Source organism: Mauremys reevesii, linkage group 22 (genome assembly GCF_016161935.1).
Source record: "Mauremys reevesii isolate NIE-2019 linkage group 22, ASM1616193v1, whole genome shotgun sequence".
In the NCBI taxonomy this organism is placed as follows: domain Eukaryota; kingdom Metazoa; phylum Chordata; order Testudines; family Geoemydidae; genus Mauremys; species Mauremys reevesii.
Window position 1 is genome coordinate 24,945,665 of NC_052644.1, and position 18,403 is coordinate 24,964,067.

General features: G+C 61.3%; 2 protein-coding genes across 3 annotated transcripts in view; one reads left to right on the forward strand and one right to left on the reverse strand.

Moving 5' to 3' along the window:
- LOC120388749 (ceramide kinase-like) lies at positions 1–17,648 on the forward strand. 2 transcript variants are annotated; one of them, XM_039510811.1, is made up of 13 exons: positions 1–283; positions 7,925–8,017; positions 8,640–8,765; positions 9,374–9,502; positions 10,524–10,587; positions 10,725–10,870; positions 11,772–11,846; positions 12,195–12,347; positions 12,774–12,879; positions 13,549–13,634; positions 14,717–14,916; positions 15,273–15,472; positions 16,590–17,648. In XM_039510811.1, exons 1-13 carry the CDS (start codon positions 160–162, stop codon positions 16,651–16,653), a joined length of 1,566 nt encoding a protein of 521 aa, XP_039366745.1. In that variant the 5' UTR covers positions 1–159; the 3' UTR covers positions 16,654–17,648. The 2 variants fall into 2 exon arrangements, with proteins under 2 accessions (XP_039366745.1, XP_039366746.1); XM_039510812.1 differs by lacking the exon at positions 1–283 and adding an exon at positions 5,451–5,565.
- Positions 17,512–18,403, reverse strand: part of G6PD (glucose-6-phosphate dehydrogenase) — a 13,749-nt gene continuing 12,857 nt past the window's right edge. Inside the window, exon 13 of the mRNA XM_039510810.1 lies at positions 17,512–18,348. Coding sequence (XP_039366744.1) covers positions 18,258–18,348 — 91 coding nt within the window. The 3' untranslated portion in view covers positions 17,512–18,257. The remainder of the gene's footprint in view (positions 18,349–18,403) is intronic.

An 18,403-nucleotide genomic window follows, 5' to 3' on the forward strand; every position in this document is an offset into this window, starting at 1 on the left:
GCCGGGATCCAGCTGCAGCGCCTCCACCAGACCCTCTAGTTCCTGTGGACCCGGACCCGGACCCGGACCCGATCCAGTCTGACAGCTGCAGCCCTGAACCCTCCTAGAACCGAATTGACCCGCAACTACCCCGACCCCCCTCCCCGATCCCTCCCTGCCATGGGAGACCCCTTCCACCGCTCCCTGCTGCGCACCCCTGGTGGCCGGTTCCGCGTCTCGCTGCCCCCGGGGGGTGAGTTCCTGCTGGGGACCCCGGAGCCCCTGAGTCGGCCTGGCGCCGCTGGTGAGTCCGGGGACCTGGGCGGTGTGGGAGTGGAGAGAGATGGGTCCCTTCCGCAGCTCCAGGAGGGAGGGGAGGTGTCTAGGACTCCTGGGTTCTAGTCTCAAGTCTGGGAGGAATGGGGGAGGGGGGACTCAGGACTTCTGGGTTCCCTGCACTGAGGGAGGCTAGGCCAAGGGGACGCTGAGCCGGGGTCCTTAAATTCCCCGGGGGCAGGTGCCTCACCAGGAGAGAATTGTCCTAGGGAACTGCCCACCACCCCACCCTGCCACGGGCCCTGGGATGGGGATGATCCAGTGGTGAACCAAGGGAGATCCCACAGGAACGGGGGGAGGGGGAAGAGTTTTCTGAGTGTCTCTCACCCTAATCCGGAGCCCTTTGCCAAGAGGGGGGCTCGGCCGTGCCAGAAGGCAGAGGAGCCCGTCCGAGGGCAGAGGGTGGCGAGGCCTTGGACAGATTATTCTGTGTCTAGTACCTGGCACTGTGGGGGGCGTGGCCTATGGCGAGGGCCCCTAATGAGCCAATTGTGATTTATTATCTAATGTGACCCCGGCCACAGAACATCCCCCAAATCTCCCCAAATTGAGCATTTCAGTCCTCAGGGGCTTAGCTGCTGTGTGCCACGGTCAGAGAACAGGAGAGCTGTGGGGGGCTCGTCTGTGCCCCACTTCATGCCCCTTCCATCACACAGGGCCATTGCTGCCCCCCCATTCATGTGGGAGTCTGGGTTGGGACATCAGGGCCTCTTCTCCCAGGGCAATGCTCCCCTGTACAGCTAGGCAGAGGGGGCCCTGCAGAGCCCTTTGTTTATGTGTGTTCTGTACCTGGCTGGCTCTGCCCCAACACGCTCAGGTGTTTAGGCCAGATGTGCGGCCCAGACTGTGTGTGTGTGTGGGGGGGGACAACGACTACTGGGCACTTCTGGGGTCTAATCAGTGGGGCCACAGGCCCCCAGGGAAAGGCCAGGTCCACTTCCTCCCACCCCAAGTTATTCAATAATATTTGCCCTGTGTTTTAGTGCAGATAAATGGCCCACTCCTCCATGGGTGTGATTTCCTCCTGTAATTAACCATTAACCAGGGCAGCCTGTTTACATAGCAGGAACCCTCCCTGCACTTGTAGGAGGTCAGGCCGGGGTTGGACACTGTGGGTTAGGGATGACTGGCTTGTGCTCCTGTCTGTCTGTCTCCAGCGGTGGTCCCTCATTCTCCAGGTTAGTTGTCTACATGCGAGATTAATCAGGACAAGTTGTTCTGGAATCATCATTCCCGATTAATTCCACGCGCAGACAAATCCACTCCCACAGAACAAACTAATGTAGCGGCCTCAGTATCTCTCGAAGTGTTTGTCATCCTCCTCCACCTCTGTGAGGGAAATACACCAGCTCCATTGCCTAGCAGGGCAGCGGAGACACAGACAGCTGGGGCGGCCAGGGCAGAGCAATGAGAATTGAACCAGCTGCACCAGTGTCTCCAAACCACTGCCCCCTTCTCCACAAAGGCCATGTCTGCATGTCTTACAGTGGCACATCTATACTGCACGGCAGCACTGCTCTAACGTCTCCTGTGTAGCTGCTCTGTGCTGGCGGGAGAGAGCTCTCCTGTCAGCCTAATTAAACCACCCCCAACGAGCGGCTGTCGTCAGGAGAGTGTCTCCTGCCCACATAACATTGTCCACACCGGTGCTTCTATTGGTGCAATTTATGTTGTTTATAGGGATGTTTTTTTCACATCCCCTGAGTGACATAAGTGCTAGTGTAGACATGGCCTAAACTAGCCAGCAACAAGCTACTTCTAAAAGGTTTGTCTACAGTTGAAGGTTAATCCGAATTAAGGGAAGGTAAGACTAGGGCAGTTAGTAAGATGTTTCTTACCGTCAATGGACGCAGGGAAAAGAAGTGACGGGCTTAACCTGCAAGAAGGAAGATGTAGGTTAAATTTTAGGAAAACACTTTCTAGCTGTCAGGGTCATTCAGCTCTGGAATCAGCTTCCCATGGAGGTCAAGGAATGCCCATCATGGGAGGTTTCAGCACAGGCTGGACAAGCCCCTGTCAGGGTTGGTCTGGGTTTCCCTGGTCCTGCCTCAGCATGGGGGGCTGGGCTAGATGACCTCTTGAGGTCCCTTCCACAATCCTACAACATAGCTAGGGTGCAAATTTAAAGTGCAGTTGCTGCCTGTACAGGACACTACAATGTCTTACTTCTGTTTGAAGGTGGAGTAAGAGGAAACAGAAACTAGGCACTTCTGTTCTGGAATGGCAGCATCCACACACCGAGTTAATCAGGAATAGCTGTTGTGCTTTAAATTCACACCCTATCTTAATCTACAGGCTTGTCTGCACCTGAGAGTTAATTCAGATTACATCTCTTTGTTCTGTGCAGCGCCTAGCACAATGTGGCTGTGGTCCATGACAGAGACACCACAATACACATCATAACAATGTGTAGATGCAGCAGGGTGGATGGGGCTTGTGCCTTCATGCCGGGGGCACAAAAGCACCAGGGGCTTTGGCTGTATCGCTGCCTCTGCAGGGAATTGGGATACCAATTCTATCAGCCATGATGAGCAGTAAATAAACTCCACAGTGCAGGCCCTTCGGCCCTCCACGGCAGGGGCACCGAGACGCTGGCCTCGTCATGCTCAGCACTGTCTCCTAAGCAGCCATCTAGCCTCATAAGCAGCCTGCAGCCTCTCCACAGCCTGGAGATAGGCCCACGGGCTCCTCAGCCAGGGAACGGAGCTAGGCACCGGAGCTGCCCAGCAGTCTAGTGGTCAGAGCACTCCCCTGAGGTGCAGGAGAACGAGGGTCAAACTTCTGCCCCCCTCAGTGCAAGGACTGGCAGAGCCGCACTCCCATCCAGGCTGTAAAGGAGGTTGGGGGTGTGGCTCCCCTGCCAAAGCTGGGCCTGAGGATAAAACAGTCCTCTGAGGAGGGGGCCGTGAGACTAGCTGGGGTCCCACTCTCCCCCTGCCTATGAGGGATGCTAGGTCAGGGTGTTTTCAGTCTCTGGGTGAAGCTGATCCATGGCGTGAACTGCAGTTAAAGTCTTTAGACACAGGGACTAGACCCAGCTGGTCTGATCTCCTGGGGACAAGCCAACCCCACCAAGCCATCTTGCAAGTCACAGGCCGGGTGTGCACCAAGGAACGTTTGTTTGTTTCAGCAGGAGAGACTGAACCAGCCCCATGCCAGCGAGCAGGGCATGGCCTTGGGAAGGGGAGACCTAGTTATTGTGTAAACCAGGCCAGACACCTAACTCGGAGAGTCCCGACCCTGGGGGGAAAGGCCCCGTATCCCCTCATCCAGACGGACCAGCCTCGCCCATGTCCCACAGCCCAGCCCGTCCTGGGGCTGGGTTAGCCAGAGACCCCGAGGGACCAGGCCACATATCCCATTCCTGTTCTTCCAGCCCCCACAGCCCAGCCCGTCCTGGGGCTGGGTTAGCCAGAGACTCCGAGGGACCAGGCCCCATATCCCATTCCTGTTCTTCCAGCCCCCACAGCCCTGCCCGTCCTGGGGCTGGGTTAGACCCGAGGACCAGGCCATTCCTGTTCTTCCAGCCCCCACAGCCCTGCCTGTCCTGGGGCTGGGTTAGCCAGAGACCCCAAGGGACCAGGCCACATATCCCATTCCTGTTCTTCCAGCCCCCACAGCCCTGCCCGTCCTGGGGCTGGGTTAGCCAGAGACCCCGAGGGACCAGGCCCCACATCCCATTCCTGTTCTTCCAGCCCCCACAGCCCAGCCCGTCCTGGGGCTGGGTTAGCCAGAGACCCTGAGGGACCAGGCCCCATATCCCATTCCTGTTCTTCCAGCCCCCACAGCCCTGCCCGTCCTGGGGCTGGGTTAGCCAGAGACCCTGAGGGACCAGGCCCCATATCCCATTCCTGTTCTTCCAGCCCCCACAGCCCTGCCCGTCCTGGGGCTGGGTTAGCCAGAGACCCCGAGGGACCAGGCCCCACATCCCATTCCTGTTCTTCCAGCCCCCACAGCCCTGCCCGTCCTGGGGCTGGGTTAGCCAGAGACCCCGAGGGACCAGGCCACATATCCCATTCCTGTTCTTCCAGCCCCCACAGCCCTGCCCGTCCTGGGGCTGGGTTAGCCAGAGACCCCGAGGGACCAGGCCCCATATCCCATTCCTGTTCTTCCAGCCCCCACAGCCCTGCCCGTCCTGGGGCTGGGTTAGCCAGAGACCCCGAGGGACCAGGCCCCATATCCCATTCCTGTTCTTCCAGCCCCCACAGCCCTGCCCGTCCTGGGGCTGGGTTAGCCAGAGACCCTGAGGGACCAGGCCCCACATCCCATTCCTGTTCTTCCAGCCCCCACAGCCCTGCCCGTCCTGGGGCTGGGTTAGCCAGAGACCCCGAGGGACCAGGCCCCACATCCCATTCCTGTTCTTCCAGCCCCCACAGCCCAGCCCGTCCTGGGGCTGGGTTAGCCAGAGACCCTGAGGACCAGGCCACATCCCATTCCTGTTCTTCCAGCCCCACAGCCCTGCCCGTCCTGGGGCTGGGTTAGACCCGAGGACCAGGCCACATGTCCCATTCCTGTTCTTCCAGCCCCCACAGCCCTGCCCGTCCTGGGGCTGGGTTAGCCAGAGACCCCGAGGGACCAGGCCCCATATCCCATTCCTGTTCTTCCAGCCCCCACAGCCCAGCCCGTCAGCAAAGAGCCAGCTGCTGTCAGAAGCTTTGGGCCACGTTAGGTACTTGCAGATGGTGATCATGTCATTGCTTAGTCTCTTGGCTAAGGCCTGGTTTAAACGGAGCCTTCAGTGAGATTAGGAGGATGGGCCAGCCCTGCGGGTGTCTGAGCTTGGCTGACTGTTACTGAGTTTGTCGAGGGGCACAGCCATACCTGGGGTGCTGAGACATTACAGAGCGTGCGGTGCTCAGACACTGGGGGTGGAGGGGGTGGGGAAGAAAAGTGCCTGAGACCTGGTCGGCGCCACAGACCTAGATGGATAGAACTGCGTCACTCAGGGGTGCGACAAGCCTGCCCCCCAAGCGATGTTGTGACACCCACCTCACCCCCTGCAGGCAGTGCTGTGTCACCAGAGCGTGTCTCGGGGAGTGGATTAACTACACTTTCTCCTGATGCTGCGCTTTCAGGGGAGACCTGCCCTTCAATAAATCAGCTTCTCACTGAAAACAGGTTTTCCAGCCCTCGGACGATCCTTGTCACTCTTTCCTGAATCCTTCCCAATTTATCAGCGTCCCTTTGAAGCGTGGACACCAGCACTGGGCAAGCTATCCAGTCTCGGGCTCACCAATGCCGTATGCAGAGGTGCCACCTCCCCCACTCCTACTCACTAGTGCCCCATTTGTACCCAGTTACTCCTTTTCACCCCGAGTGGCTGATCAGTTTGGGTCCCAGGGGAGGTTCCCGTTGGACGCAGGACCTGACGGAGTCATATTGCCTTTCGTACAGTCTTGTTTGTTCATTCCTTGCAAATAAAGTCCTGCTTCTCCAAACACAGGAGAGACCAGGAACAAAGTGAGCTGTTCCTTAGCTTGCAGCCCCAACCCCGTTAGCCACCAGACCCAAAAGCTCTGGCCGGCTTTTTCCAGCATCACACCCTGCTCACAGGCTTTCTTGCTGTTTGCCTCTGCCCCTCTCTCTTTGTTCCCAGTTTGAGCCAGCCGGTTCTCCTTTCCCTCAGCCACACGTCGGCAAAACAAGCCCCCTCTCCCCACAAGATGCAGGTTTTGGGGCAGAAGCTTAGGCCTTGTTATAGGAGTGGCCCCTGAAGCATTTCTTACAGCTATGGTGTGGGCTAAAACCTCACAAACACTTGCAAACTCAGTCCATCGCAAGAGTTCACCCAGCTCAGAGCACCCTGGGCTAGGCCAATGACTTGTCTGTGTCTGAAGCAGCTTTGTGTTTCGTTAAAAGTGTAGCAGCTTCCAGAAGGGCAGACAGTCGTTATCCAAAGCCATGATCCCCCACTTCCCCTGGTAGTTTGTGTAGCTAGATATTCATCGCATGGTTAACCATGGGAACACCGCAGACACTCAGGTTCAGTTGGTATCTGCTGGGACACCCCCGCCCAGTTCTCTCCAGAATCACAGTCCAGCTGCCCATCTTATGCCTGTTCCCTCCTGTTCTAGGCGCGTCTGTATCTGTTGGACCTGTATGACTGACCTGGTGTTCAGCTGCATTGAAATGCCCAGCCAGGTGTTGGTTGTACTAGCAATGCTCTTCTCTCTCCCTAGCCCGGGACCCTGGGGGGAAAGTTCCTGCCTCCCCTGCCCAGCCCAGAGAGAGGCCAGCCCTGTGACACTGCCGGGAAAGGCCCTGTGCCCCATTCCCTGTGGCTGGAGCTGCTGACCTCAGGATCAACGTGTCTCCTATTTCTGGCACTGTAGTTTCGATGCCTGTGGGTTTGGCTCTGACCTCAGGGGTTCACACGGCAGCGCTGGTATCGGAGCGTGCATCCGGGTGTCACGAATTCTCCCTTAGGCCAAACAAGGGGCACTGGGGGTTAATTGCTTAGCTGCATATTTTAAAACACTCCTGTAATTAAGCGATTCCCCAAGGGAACCCAAGTGCCAGGGATGGGCTGGCATTTATTACCCAGTGAAGTGGCAGCTGCAGTTTCTGCTTAAAACCTGAAATCTCCAGAGGCTCAACAACCCACCCAAAAGCCAAACCAGCCTGAAATGTGGCAGGTTCGGTTGGGCGTGGTGGTGGTTGGGGGAAGGTTGCGGGGGGAAATGGGATGCTGATTGCAGAAAGATTTCCTGAGTAGGGTGTCCCTCCCCCATCCCAATATTAGGGGTTTTGTCCTATAAAGGACCCTATTCCTGCCCCATCCCGATTTTCACACAATACTTGTTTCCAGGGAAGTGGGAGTGAATCTGAGCTATCAGTGAGAGGCTCCATATAGAAGCCAGGAGTCCTGACAGCCAGCTTTCTACTCGCTGCTCTAACCCACCAGACTCCCCTTCCCCCCCAGAGCCAGGGGGAGAACCCAGGAGTCCTGGCTTCCAGCTCCCTCCGTTCTAACCTTCTGAACTCCACTCCCCTCCCAGAGCTGGGGAGAAACCGGGAGTCCTGGCTTCCAAACCCCCGCCTCCACTCTAACCCACCAGACCCCACTCCCCTCCCAAAGCTGGGGCGAGAACCCAGGCGTCCTGCTGAGTCAGTCAGGCATGCTAGGGGAACGGAACACAAGCTAGCGGAGGTGGGAATGCCTTGGGGCTGTGAGGTCTGAGGCCCCAGAGCAGCAGCATCTGGGGACAGCACACAATGGTTTGTATGTGCCCAGGGAGATATGACAGAGCGTCATGCTCCTGAGCACATCCGGTCCCACCACCCCTCCTGCCCCGCGGCAGCTGAGCTGGGTCAGCGAGTGGCACAACAGGTTGGGCTGGTCAGGGCTGCCCCAGGGCCCAGTCTGGCGACAGCTCCATGCACACAGATGCCTGGCACAGCTTCCCCCACTTCCCTGGGCTGGGGGAGGGAGGTTCACTGGCTCCTGGGCTCTAATCACTAGACCCTACTCCCCACCCAGAGCCAGGGAGACAACCCAGGAATCCTGGCTCCCAGACCCCCCTGCTCTAACCACTAGCCCCCATCCCCTCCCAGAGCTGAGGAGAGAACCCAGGAGTCCTGCGCTAACCCCTCTCCTGTTCCCTCACAGGCCAAAGCTTCTGCATCCCTATCACCGAGATGGTCGGGGTGCAGCTGGGCGGGTCTGGTTCGTCCCTCACAGTGGAGGGAAACCAATTCACAGGTGAGTCAGGTGGTGGGGCTGTGGGGCAGGCTGTGGGGCTGTATTTGAAGCATCCGAGACTGTCAGCAACTGATGAGGTGGCGGTGCCAGCCAGTGGAGATGGGTTTGGGGGACAGGGCCGGGCAGCGGAGATGGGTTTGGGGGCAGGGCCGGGCTGCGGAGATGGGTTTGGGGGCAGGGCCGGGCTGCGGAGATGGGTTTGGGGGACAGGGCCGGGCTGCGGAGATGGGTTTGGGGGCCGGGCCGGGCTGCGGAGATGGGTTTGGGGGCAGGGCCGGGCTGCGGAGATGGGTTTGGGGGACAGGGCCGGGCAGCGGAGATGGGTTTGGGGGACAGGGCCGGGCTGCGGAGATGGGTTTGGGGGCAGGGCCGGGCTGCGGAGATGGGTTTGGGGGCAGGGCCGGGCTGCGGAGTTGGGTTTGGGGGCAGGGCCGGGCAGCGGAGATGGGTTTGGGGGCAGGTACAGGCAGCAGGACAGGATGGGGTGAGGCAGGTTGGAGCAATGGAAACGGGGGACAGAGACTAATGGAAGTGACTGACCCCCCCATCCCCAGGGCAGCTGCTCTGCGGGGGTCAGAGCCCTGGCCGTGGGCTCTGACCCCCCGTCTCTGGTTCCTCCCAGTTTTCTTCGTGCAGCGGGAGAAGCGTCAGCGCTGGAGCCTGGGCTCCCTGGAGTTCACTGTGACCCCCGGCTCAGGGCTGGCCCCACGCTGGGTCGATGCCCTGCAGTGTAGCATCCAGCTGCATGGTCAGTACTGGGGGGGGGCGGTCAGTAGTGGGGGGACAATACTGGGGGGACTGGTCAATACTGGGGGGGACCGGTCAGTAAGGGAGGGGGGACTGGTCAGTACTGGGGAGGAGGGCAGCAGTGGGGGGTACTAGTCAGAAAGGCAGAGGGGACTGGTCAGTAAGGGAGGGGGGACTGGTCAATACTGGGGGGGACCGGTCAGTACTGGGGAGGGTGGCGGTCAGTAAGGGGGGCAGCAGTGGGGGGTACTAGTCAGTAGCCTCGGGGAGGAGGCACTGGAGCAGGCTGTGGAGCCAGAGGGTCCCTGGGGATTGCAGCAGTCTGGTTATTTCCTACTCCCAGGGTCAGCAGTTCTGGGGACCCCTCCCCACCCGTGATGGGCAGAGGCGGGGAAGCTGTGACCCTCTCCATGGGGCTTGGCGCCAGCATCCTGGTCTGGACCCAGAGCAGCCGTTCCGGTGGAGGGTGTCCCTGGAGGGGACTGTGGGTTGGGACATCCCTATGGCAGGGTTGGGGGAAAGACCTGTGCTCCAGGAACGCCCCACTCCATCACGCACCCCACCCAGGAACCTGTGACCCGAGGTGATGCTCTTTCTGCTCCTCCTCAGGTGTGACCCGCCCCAGGAAGCTGCTGGTCTTCGTGAACCCTGGGGGAGGGCGGTGCCGCGCAGGTGAGATTTACCGGGACCGGGTGGCTGGGCTCTTTGCCCTGGCGGGGATCCAGACGGAGGTCATAGGTGAGTGCCCCCACAACATCCCCCACATCCCCACCATTGCACTGTGCTGCTCCCTCCCTCTGAGTGACCCCCCAGTCACAGACCCACAGGGTTGGTGCTATGCCCCCAGCTTGGGAACAGTCTCTGGGAAGGACCCTTCAGTGGGCCAGACCCTCCCGAGGACTCTCTCTTCCTTCGGGGTACACACGGCCTCCCCTTCTGCTTGGACCGAGCCCCAGGGCTCCAGCTCGGCCCAGCGAGGCTGCCGGGACAGACGCCTGCTAGAGACTCAGCTGTGCAGTGGGACTGATGAGGACAGAACGTAACAATAGCCAGGCTGGGTTGGACCAATGGTCCAGCTAGCTCCGTGTCCTGTCTGCTGACTGTGGCACGTGCCAGATGCTCCAGAGGGAATGGACAGAGCCAGGGGTTTATTGTGTGATCCATCCCCTGTGTCTAGTCCTGGCGTCTGGCTGTCAGCAGCTCAGGGACACCCAGAGCAGGGGGCTGCATTTGGGGCCATCCTGGCTAACAGCCAGCCACGGACCCAGGCTCCAAGAATTTGCTTGTGTCCTCAGGGATGTATACATTGATCAGTGGCCAGCCTCGGACCTGTTTAGTCTCCGGCAGCGAGGCAACATTCACCACAATGTCTCTGGGCCTGCCCTGAGCCCACGCAATCCTTTCCCACCCACCGGGTAACACGAACATGCACAGGGGAAACTGAGGCATGCATAGGGTTCATAAAAATAATACAGAAAATTCCCATTTTGTGACAGCCCCTCCCTCCCCATCCCTGACCAACTCCACCATGCTGCCCCCTTCCTCTGAAATCCCCCATCACCAGACATCCCCCACTGGTTCCCCATCCTGAGTGACCACCCCACTTCACCGTGCTGTGCTGCCCCCTCCTGCTGAGACCTCCCACCCCTGCCCCATAAGCAATTCCCACCCTGCAACCCCTTCGTCCAAGTGCCCCCTGACTCCCTCCCACTCCCACCCAATACCCTCTCTGCTCACTCACCCCCCCATCTCCCCACAGAGACCCAGCAACCCCACGAGGCCCGAGAGCTCATCCTGCAACGAGACCTGGGCGACCTGGATGGGTGAGAGACCCCTTTATCCTGCCCCCCCACCCAACCCTAGGATGGGGCACTCCCATTAACCCCCCCCAACCTCACATACCCCCTGGGCAGCCCCGTCCTCCCCCAGCCCCAGTAACCCCTAGGTCTCTGCCCCCCAGGCTGGTTTGCGTTGGAGGTGATGGGACATTTAACGAGCTTATGCATGCACTCATCTCCCGGACGCAGAGGAAGGCTGGGATTCCCGAAGACAACCCTACGGCCCCGCTCCTGCCCCCCCGGCTCCGCATCGGCATCATTCCTGCAGGTGTGCGTGGGAGGAGAGGGGATAGTGGTGGGGAGCAGGGACTGGTGGAGATAGCAGACACGGGGGAGGTGGGCAGCGGGGGAGGACGGGGAGCTGGTCGGAGGAGGGCACTGGGGGCAGGTGGGGCGGAAGAGGGGTGGGGTGGAGGGGTTGTGGGGAGCTCCAGGGGCAGGGGCAGTGGCAGGTGGAGATAGCAGACACGGGGAGGTGGGCAGCGGGGGAGGACAGGGAGCTGGTCGGAGGAGGGCACTGGGGGCAGGTGGGGCGGAAGAGGGGTGGGGTGGAGGGGTTGTGGGGAGCTCCAGGGGCAGGGGCAGTGGCAGGTGGAGATAGCAGACACGGGGAGGTGGGGAGGATGGGGAGCTGGTCGGAGGGAGGGCACTGGGGGCAGGTGGGGTGGAAGAGGGGTGGGGTGGAGGGTTGTGGGGAGCTCCAGGGGCAGGGGCAGTGGCAGGTGGAGATAGCAGACACGGGGAGGTGGGCAGCGGGGGGGGAGGACGGGGGGAGCTGGTCTGAGGGAGTGCACTGGGGGCAGGTGGGGGCGGAAGAGGGGGTGGGGTGGAGGGGTTGTGGGGGGAGCTCCAGGGGGGCAGGGGCAGTGGCAGGTGGAGATAGCAGACACGGGGGAGGTGGGCAGCGGGGGGGGAGGACGGGGGAGCTGGTCGGAGGGAGGGCACTGGGGGCAGGTGGGGGCGGAAGAGGGGGTGGGGAGGCGGGGGGGGGGGGGGAGCTCCAGGGGGGCAGGGGCAGTGGCAGGTGGAGATAGAAGACACGGGGGAGGTGGGCAGCCGGGGGGGAGGACGGGGGGAGCTGGTCGGAGGGAGGGCACTGGGGAGAGGTGGGGGCGGAAGAGGGGTGGGGCAGGCCCCAGGGGATGACTCACCCCATTCTCTCAACCCAGGCTCCACGGATTGCATCTGCTTCGCCACGGTGGGGACCAACGACCCCGTCACCTCTGCCCTGCACATCATCATCGGTACAGGATGCCTGGCTCCTATCTGTGCACCTGGGAGGGGAGTGGGGTCTGGTGGGCCGGGGGGGCTGGGAACCCGGACTCCTGGGTTCTCTGATGGCCCAGGGAGGGGAGTGGGGTCTGGTGGGTGGGTGGGGCTGGGAGCCCGGACTCCTGGGTTCTCTGATGGCCCTGGGAGGGGAGTGGGGGCTGGTGGGTCTGGGGGTGGGTGTCTGGGAGCCAGGACTCCTGGGTTCTCTCCCCAGCTCTGGGAGGGGAGTGGGAGGTTGGTGGAGTAGAGTAGTGGGGTGAGGGGTGGAGGAGAGACAGGACTCCGTGTATTTAGGTGCCCGTGCCCCCCCTTTGCCCCAGGGGACAGCCAGCCCCTGGATGTGTGCAGTGTCCATCACCACGAGCGGCTGCTGCGGTACGCGGTCTCGCTGGTGGGCTACGGCTTCTATGGGGACGTGGTGAGCGACAGCGAGCGGCACCGCTGGATGGGCCCAATGCGCTACGACTTCTCAGGTGCCGGGGGGCCCAGAGGGCGTGGCAGGGAGCCCCCAGCTGGGGTGTCCCCTTCTCCCAGGCCTGGGCAGTGGGGGGACCCCAGTGAGGGAGAGGCCAGTGGTCCCCCAGCCAAAGAGGGGGTGGGACTGGAGAGGGAGCCCCTGCCCCAGGATGGGGTGTGGAGGGGGGAATGGGCTCACCCAGCTGGGAATCCAGGGACTGACCGGGGGATGGGGCAGAAGGAGCCGGGCCTGAGACGTGCCATGGGGGTGGTCACTGCCCACAGGGAATGTGCTGGAGAGGCCTAGCCAGAACAAGGCTGCCAGAGGGGAGGGGGCAGCGTGTCTGGGGGGAGGGAAGGAATGAGCCTCAAGGGGGGGTTCTGTGGGGACAGTTTTGACTAGAGCAGGCCATGCAAGGCTTTGAACCCTCCCCCTTATGCAGGGTTCAAGGCCGTACTGTGTAACCGCAGCTACGAGGGCACTGTGGAGTTCCTGACGGTGGGGGGCACTGAGGCCAATCCCCGGGACCAGACGCGCTGCAGAGCAGGGTAGGTGGGGGTGGGATGCAGGGTGGGGGGACTGCTGGCCTGTGGGAGGGGCTGCTCTCCTGGGGGGGGCCTGCAAGGCAGGGAGAGCAAGGGGGGGCTGCAGAATGGGGTGGGGAGGCTAGTGTCCTGTGGGGGGGCTGCAAGGTAGGGTAGGTGGGGGGATTGCAGATGAGCTGCTGGCCCATTGGGATGGACCTGGATTCCGGGGGGGGGTGTGTGTCAATCCAGGACCTCATGCCCCCCAGCAGTGGCAGCCCAGAGCATTTTGAGAGAGTGTGTGTGAATTCCTGTCCCACCCACCCACAAACTAGTCTGCATCCATTAAATGTTCAAGCAGCTGCTCCCCCTCCCACTGATTGGCTCAGGCAGCATTGGTCACACCTGGGACAGCTCTCCCCCACCCCTCAGAGTGAGGGGCTCAGGCTCTCTGCAGACTCAGGCAGCATTGGTCACACCTGGGGCAGCTCCCCCAGCACTCAGAGTGAGGGGCTCAGGCTCTCTGCAGACTCAGGCAGCATTGGTCACACCTGGGGCAGCTCTCCCCCACCACTCAGAGTGAGGGGCTCAGGCAGCATTGGTCACACCTGGGGCAGCTCCCCCAGCACGGCTCTGAGCCTGTGGAGGGGCTGGGGCCCTGGACACTTGCTGTCACAACCTCTTCCCTTGCAGCTGCCTTGTCTGCTCCGAGTCCAGTCACCAGCTCCTGGGGGACAGCAAGGAGAAGCTGCCGCAGCAGGAAGGCACTGGGGCTGCGGGTGAGCTGAGCACAGGGCAGGCATCCCTGCCCCTTGCACTAACAAGCCAGCTGGGGCCGCAGGACCCTCTGGGGACACCCTAACTAGCTCATGTAAACCTAGCTCAGTCTGGGGGCTCCTGCAATGACATGCAACAAAAGGAGGCTGAGCTGGGCCCAGAGCCACAGGCACCAGCAGATCTGGGGAGAGAACCCAGGAGTCCTGGTGTCCAGCCCCCCCCCAACCCCCACGCTCTGACCCACCAGACCCCACTCCCCTCCCAGAGCCAGGGGAGAACCCAGGAATCCTGGTTCTGACTCCCCCCCCCACTCTGCTGTCACCCACTAGGCTCCCCTGAAGTCATGCAAAAGGGCACTGTCTCCCTGGTGCAGGCCAGGAGGGGGAGTGTCAGTCTGGGATTTAAAGTGCTCCCAAACCAGCAAGTGGTGGTGGTGGTGGTGATTTGGGGCAGAGGGATCGGGGGGTAACGGTGTCTCTCCCCCAGCCAGCGAGTGGCAGAGGGATGGGGGTGATTTGGGGCAGAAGGATCGAGGGGTAACAGTGTCTCTCTCTCAGCCCGTGTGTGGCAGAGGGATGCAGGGGGTGCGGGGTTGGGGCAGGGGCCCAGGGTATCTGTCTCTCCCAGCCAGTGTGTGGGGAGGGATGGAGGTGTGGGGGTTGGGGGCAGGGTAACAGTGTCTCTCCCCCAGCCAGCGAGTGGTGGAGGGATGTGGTGGGATTTGGGGCAGAAGGATCGGGGGGGGGGGGGTAATGGTGGCTCTCCCCCCGCCAGGGTGTGGCCGAGGGATGTGGGGCAGAAGGATCGGGGGGTAACTGTGTCTCTCCCCCAGCTGGCGAGTGGTGGAGGGGGTTCAGGGCCAGGAGGCCAGGGATAAGGGTGTCTCTCCCCTAGCCAGCGAGTGATGGAGGGATGGGGTTCAGGGTAGGGAGACTGGGAGTAACGGTGTCTCTCCCCCAGCCAGTGTGTGGCGGAGGGATGTGGGGCAGAAGGATCGGGGGGTAACAGTGTCTCTCCCCCAGCTGGCGAGTGGTGGAGGGGGTTCAGGGCCAGGAGACCGGGGGTAAAGGTGTCTCTCCCCCAGCCAGCGAGTGGCAGCGGGAGCAGGGCCGTTTCCTGGCCATTAACTTGACCTGCATGAGCAGTGCCTGCCCCAAGAGCCCCGATGGCCTCTCGCCCAGTGCCCACCTAGCCGACGGCACGGCCGACCTCATCCTGGTGCGCGAGTGCTCAGCCCTGGGCTTCCTGCGTCACCTGAGTCGGCACATGGACCATCGGGACCAGGTGTGTGTGTGTGTGTGGGGGGGGGGGGAGACCCCCAGGGCCCAGGAAGCGGGCAAGGGCCAGACCCGGGGCCATGAGGAGGGTGCACAAGCCTGGAGTCACAGCCATGGAGTCAGCAGGTTGGGGGGGGTTGTAACGCTGAGTGGGAGGGGGGCAGGCTTGACCAGTGACTGTGGGGGTCACACCCTGGCCATTCTGGGTCCAGCCCCCAGGGGCTCCAGCATCAGGGGAGCAGCTGCCCCCCACCATGGGGGATGGGGCAGTCCCTCCCAGCAAGACTGGGTCATGACCCCCAGGAGGGGCAGGGTCCCTCCCCAGGCCTCTCGCTCAGTCCAGCACCCCTCTTCCCTCTGCAGTTTGACCTGCCCTTTGTGAGTGTGCACCGGGTACGGGCCCTGCGCTTCACCCCCAAGCAGCTGGAGGACAGCGAGGAGGGGGAGCAGCCCGGCCGCAGGGGGTGGAAGGGGCTTCTAGGGGGGCTGTGCTGTGGGGAGCAGCCACTGAGCTCCTGGAGCTGCGACGGGGAGACTCTGCCCCACACCGACATCAGTGTCAGGTGAGTGTCCGTAGCCCTATGGAAGGGAGGGGAGGCCTGCGGCAGGGGGAAATGCTCCAGAGCAGGCCATGTCCATGCCATGAAAACCACTTGACAATGGCATACAAGGCTTCCCCCCCATGGCATTATGGGAGCTTCCCAAAGGATTGTGGGAGTTTGGTCCCTTTCTGCCCTCTAGGATTGTTGTTAGCAAGACACAAGCAGTAATTCTTCTGCTCCACTCCACACTGACAAGGCCTCAGCTGCAGGACTGGTTCCAGTGCTGGGCCCCACATTTCAGAAAGACGTGGGCAAATTGGAGATAGTCCAGAGAGCAAAAAACTCATCCAAGCGCTAGAAAACATGGAGCTGTGAGGGAAGATTGAAAAACCTGGGTTTGTTTAGTGTGGAGAAAAGAAGATTGGGGGGAGGGGGAACTGAGAAGCATTTTCAATTACATAAACGGTTGTGTCAAGAGGGAGGGAGAAGACTCAGTCTCCTGCACCTCTGAGGGTAGGACAAGAAGCACTGGGCTTAAATTGCAGCCAGGGCAGTTTAGGTTGGACATTAGGAAGTTTTTCCTAAACAGCCGGGGTGGTTAAACACTGGAACAAATTGCCTAGGGAGGCTGTGGCGTCTCAGTGGAGGGGTTGAGAACAGGTTAGATGACCCCTGTCTGGTTATTACACAGTGCTACCTTGAGAGTAGGGGCTGGGACTAGGGGACCTCTCGAGGTCCCTTCCAGTGCTACCCTCTCCGCAGCCCGATCGCATTAGCCTTTCACAGCCACGTCACACTGGCAGCTCACAGTCATCCGAAGAAGTGGGTATTCACCCACGAAAGCTCATGCTGCAAAACATCTGTTAGTCTATAAGGTGCCACAGGATTCTTTGCTGCTTCTACAGAACCAGACTAACACGGCTCCCCCTCTGATACTTGACACAGTCATCCTGTGATCGACCAACACACAGGTCTTTCTCCTCTGTTGCTTCCAACCGGTCAGGCCCCAACTTGTAGCAAAAAGCCTTGGTGCTTGTCTCTGAGTGCAGGACCTGGCCCTGTGCACTATTACGTTTCCTCCCATTCCTGTCACTCCCACTTTCCAGGCTGCCCTGTTGATATCGTCTTTTGTCCACAGGGTGCACAGGCAGCTCATCCACCTGTTTGCCCGGGGCATCGAGCAGGGGATGGGCCTGCTTTAGGGGCCGCCTGGAGCTGCACCCTGTGAGAGGGCTGTGCCCTCGCCCATCAGCGGAGACCAAGAGCCCAGCAGGGCACCAGAGATGCTGTGGTCTGCGGGGACAGCCGCATGTCAGAGCCCTCTGTTTGCTCCCTGGCCCGCAGAGGGAGCTGTGCCGTGCTGGGTCAAACCATCTCCACCTGGCTGGCTCCAAGGTGGGGTGGGGACAGGGGCGGGACCCGCAGTTCTCTGCAGCGACCTGGAGGCTCAGGCCGCCCCCACCGAAGCCCGACTGGACAGTAGCCACCCCTGCGGACGTTGTTTAACCAGCGCCACGTCTACGCTAACTTACATTGGTGTGAAGCCACCGCAGCAATCACAGTCGGTGGAGCGGGGTGGTTACATCGACAGGAGCCAAAGTTCGGTGTTGACACTTTCAGTTAGGTTGACGTCAAGTGGCCTTGGGTCGACCTACCGCTGTATTGTAGCCCAGACCCCCGGGGGTAAGCGGGGACAGATATAATGTAGCTGGGGGGGAAGTAGAGAACTGGGCAGGGCTTCTGAACAAGCAGCTCAGTCACAAATAAAGGGAGAACGGGTCCCACTTGGCTGTATTTGATTTCCATCAGGGGCATCCGGTGCCTTTGTGGTGGGGGTAGGCAGCAGGCCATTCCCCGACAGGCTGGAGGGCAGCCCTGGGCATGGATGGAGACTGGCCTCTGATTTAATGCCGACCCCCACCTCGGCAGCTATCACTAGGGCCATCCGAGTTACCAAGCGACACCCAGGAGAGCTGGGTGGCAGGGCCAGGCTCCGGGGAAGAAGCTGTCAGACCCCCAAGGGGCACAGGACGCAGCAGCCAGACAGACGGAGCCAAGGCTGATTCCAACAATCTCTGTTTACAAAACGGCGCCATTTACAAAAGCCCCAGGGCTGTGGCGGGGCTGGAATGTCTCAGCAGCAAAGCAAGCACAGAGTCCCAGGGCCAGGTGGCAGCAGTCGGCCCCACCGGAGCCAGAGGCTCTAAGCTCCCTCAGCCCGGTGTGGGGCCAGAGCCTAGGGCAGGGGTGGGCAGTGAGATGGGCTGTAAACATGACAGGCCCTTGTGGTCCCAGGATGTGGGTGGGGAAGGGGATCTAGGCCCAATGCGGGGCAGGGACCTGGCTGGAGTGCATCTGGAGGGGCAGGGAATCTAGACCCAGGGAGCTGTAGGGTCTTGGAGGAAGGTGTAGATGGGATGGGTGGGGAGTTAGTGTCTGGGCAGGGGCTGCAGGAGACCTCAGTGAACCAGGACCTGGGCCCACTGGGGGGGAGGGCAGGGCCACAGAAATCGCAACCCATTTGGTTGTCCAGGACATATCCCCAGTGCCCAGCGCCACCCTCCCTGCCCGCCTCCCCCACCATACCCAGCTGTCCCATCCCCTGCCCTTCTCTGCCAGTCCCCCCACCATGGTGTCCAGCTCCCCCAACCCTGCCCTTCTCTGCTGGCCTCCCCACGCATACCCAACTCTCCCCTTCCCTCCCCACCCCAGGTGCCCCTGGAGGGGGGGAGCAGCGAGCAGACCAGACAGACCCCCCAGGGTGAGAAGCAGGGTTGCTTTGGGGAGGCAGCAGCTGGCCCCCAGCTCAGAGCTTGTGCGGATTCACCCAGCGGTAGGTGCCCTCGTACTGGAACCCGACTCTCTTCATCAGCTCGTCTGCTTCGGGTGGGCCCCGGCTGGGAAAGAGCAACACCCCCAGGTTAGCACCCACAGGCAGCCCTACCAAAAAGT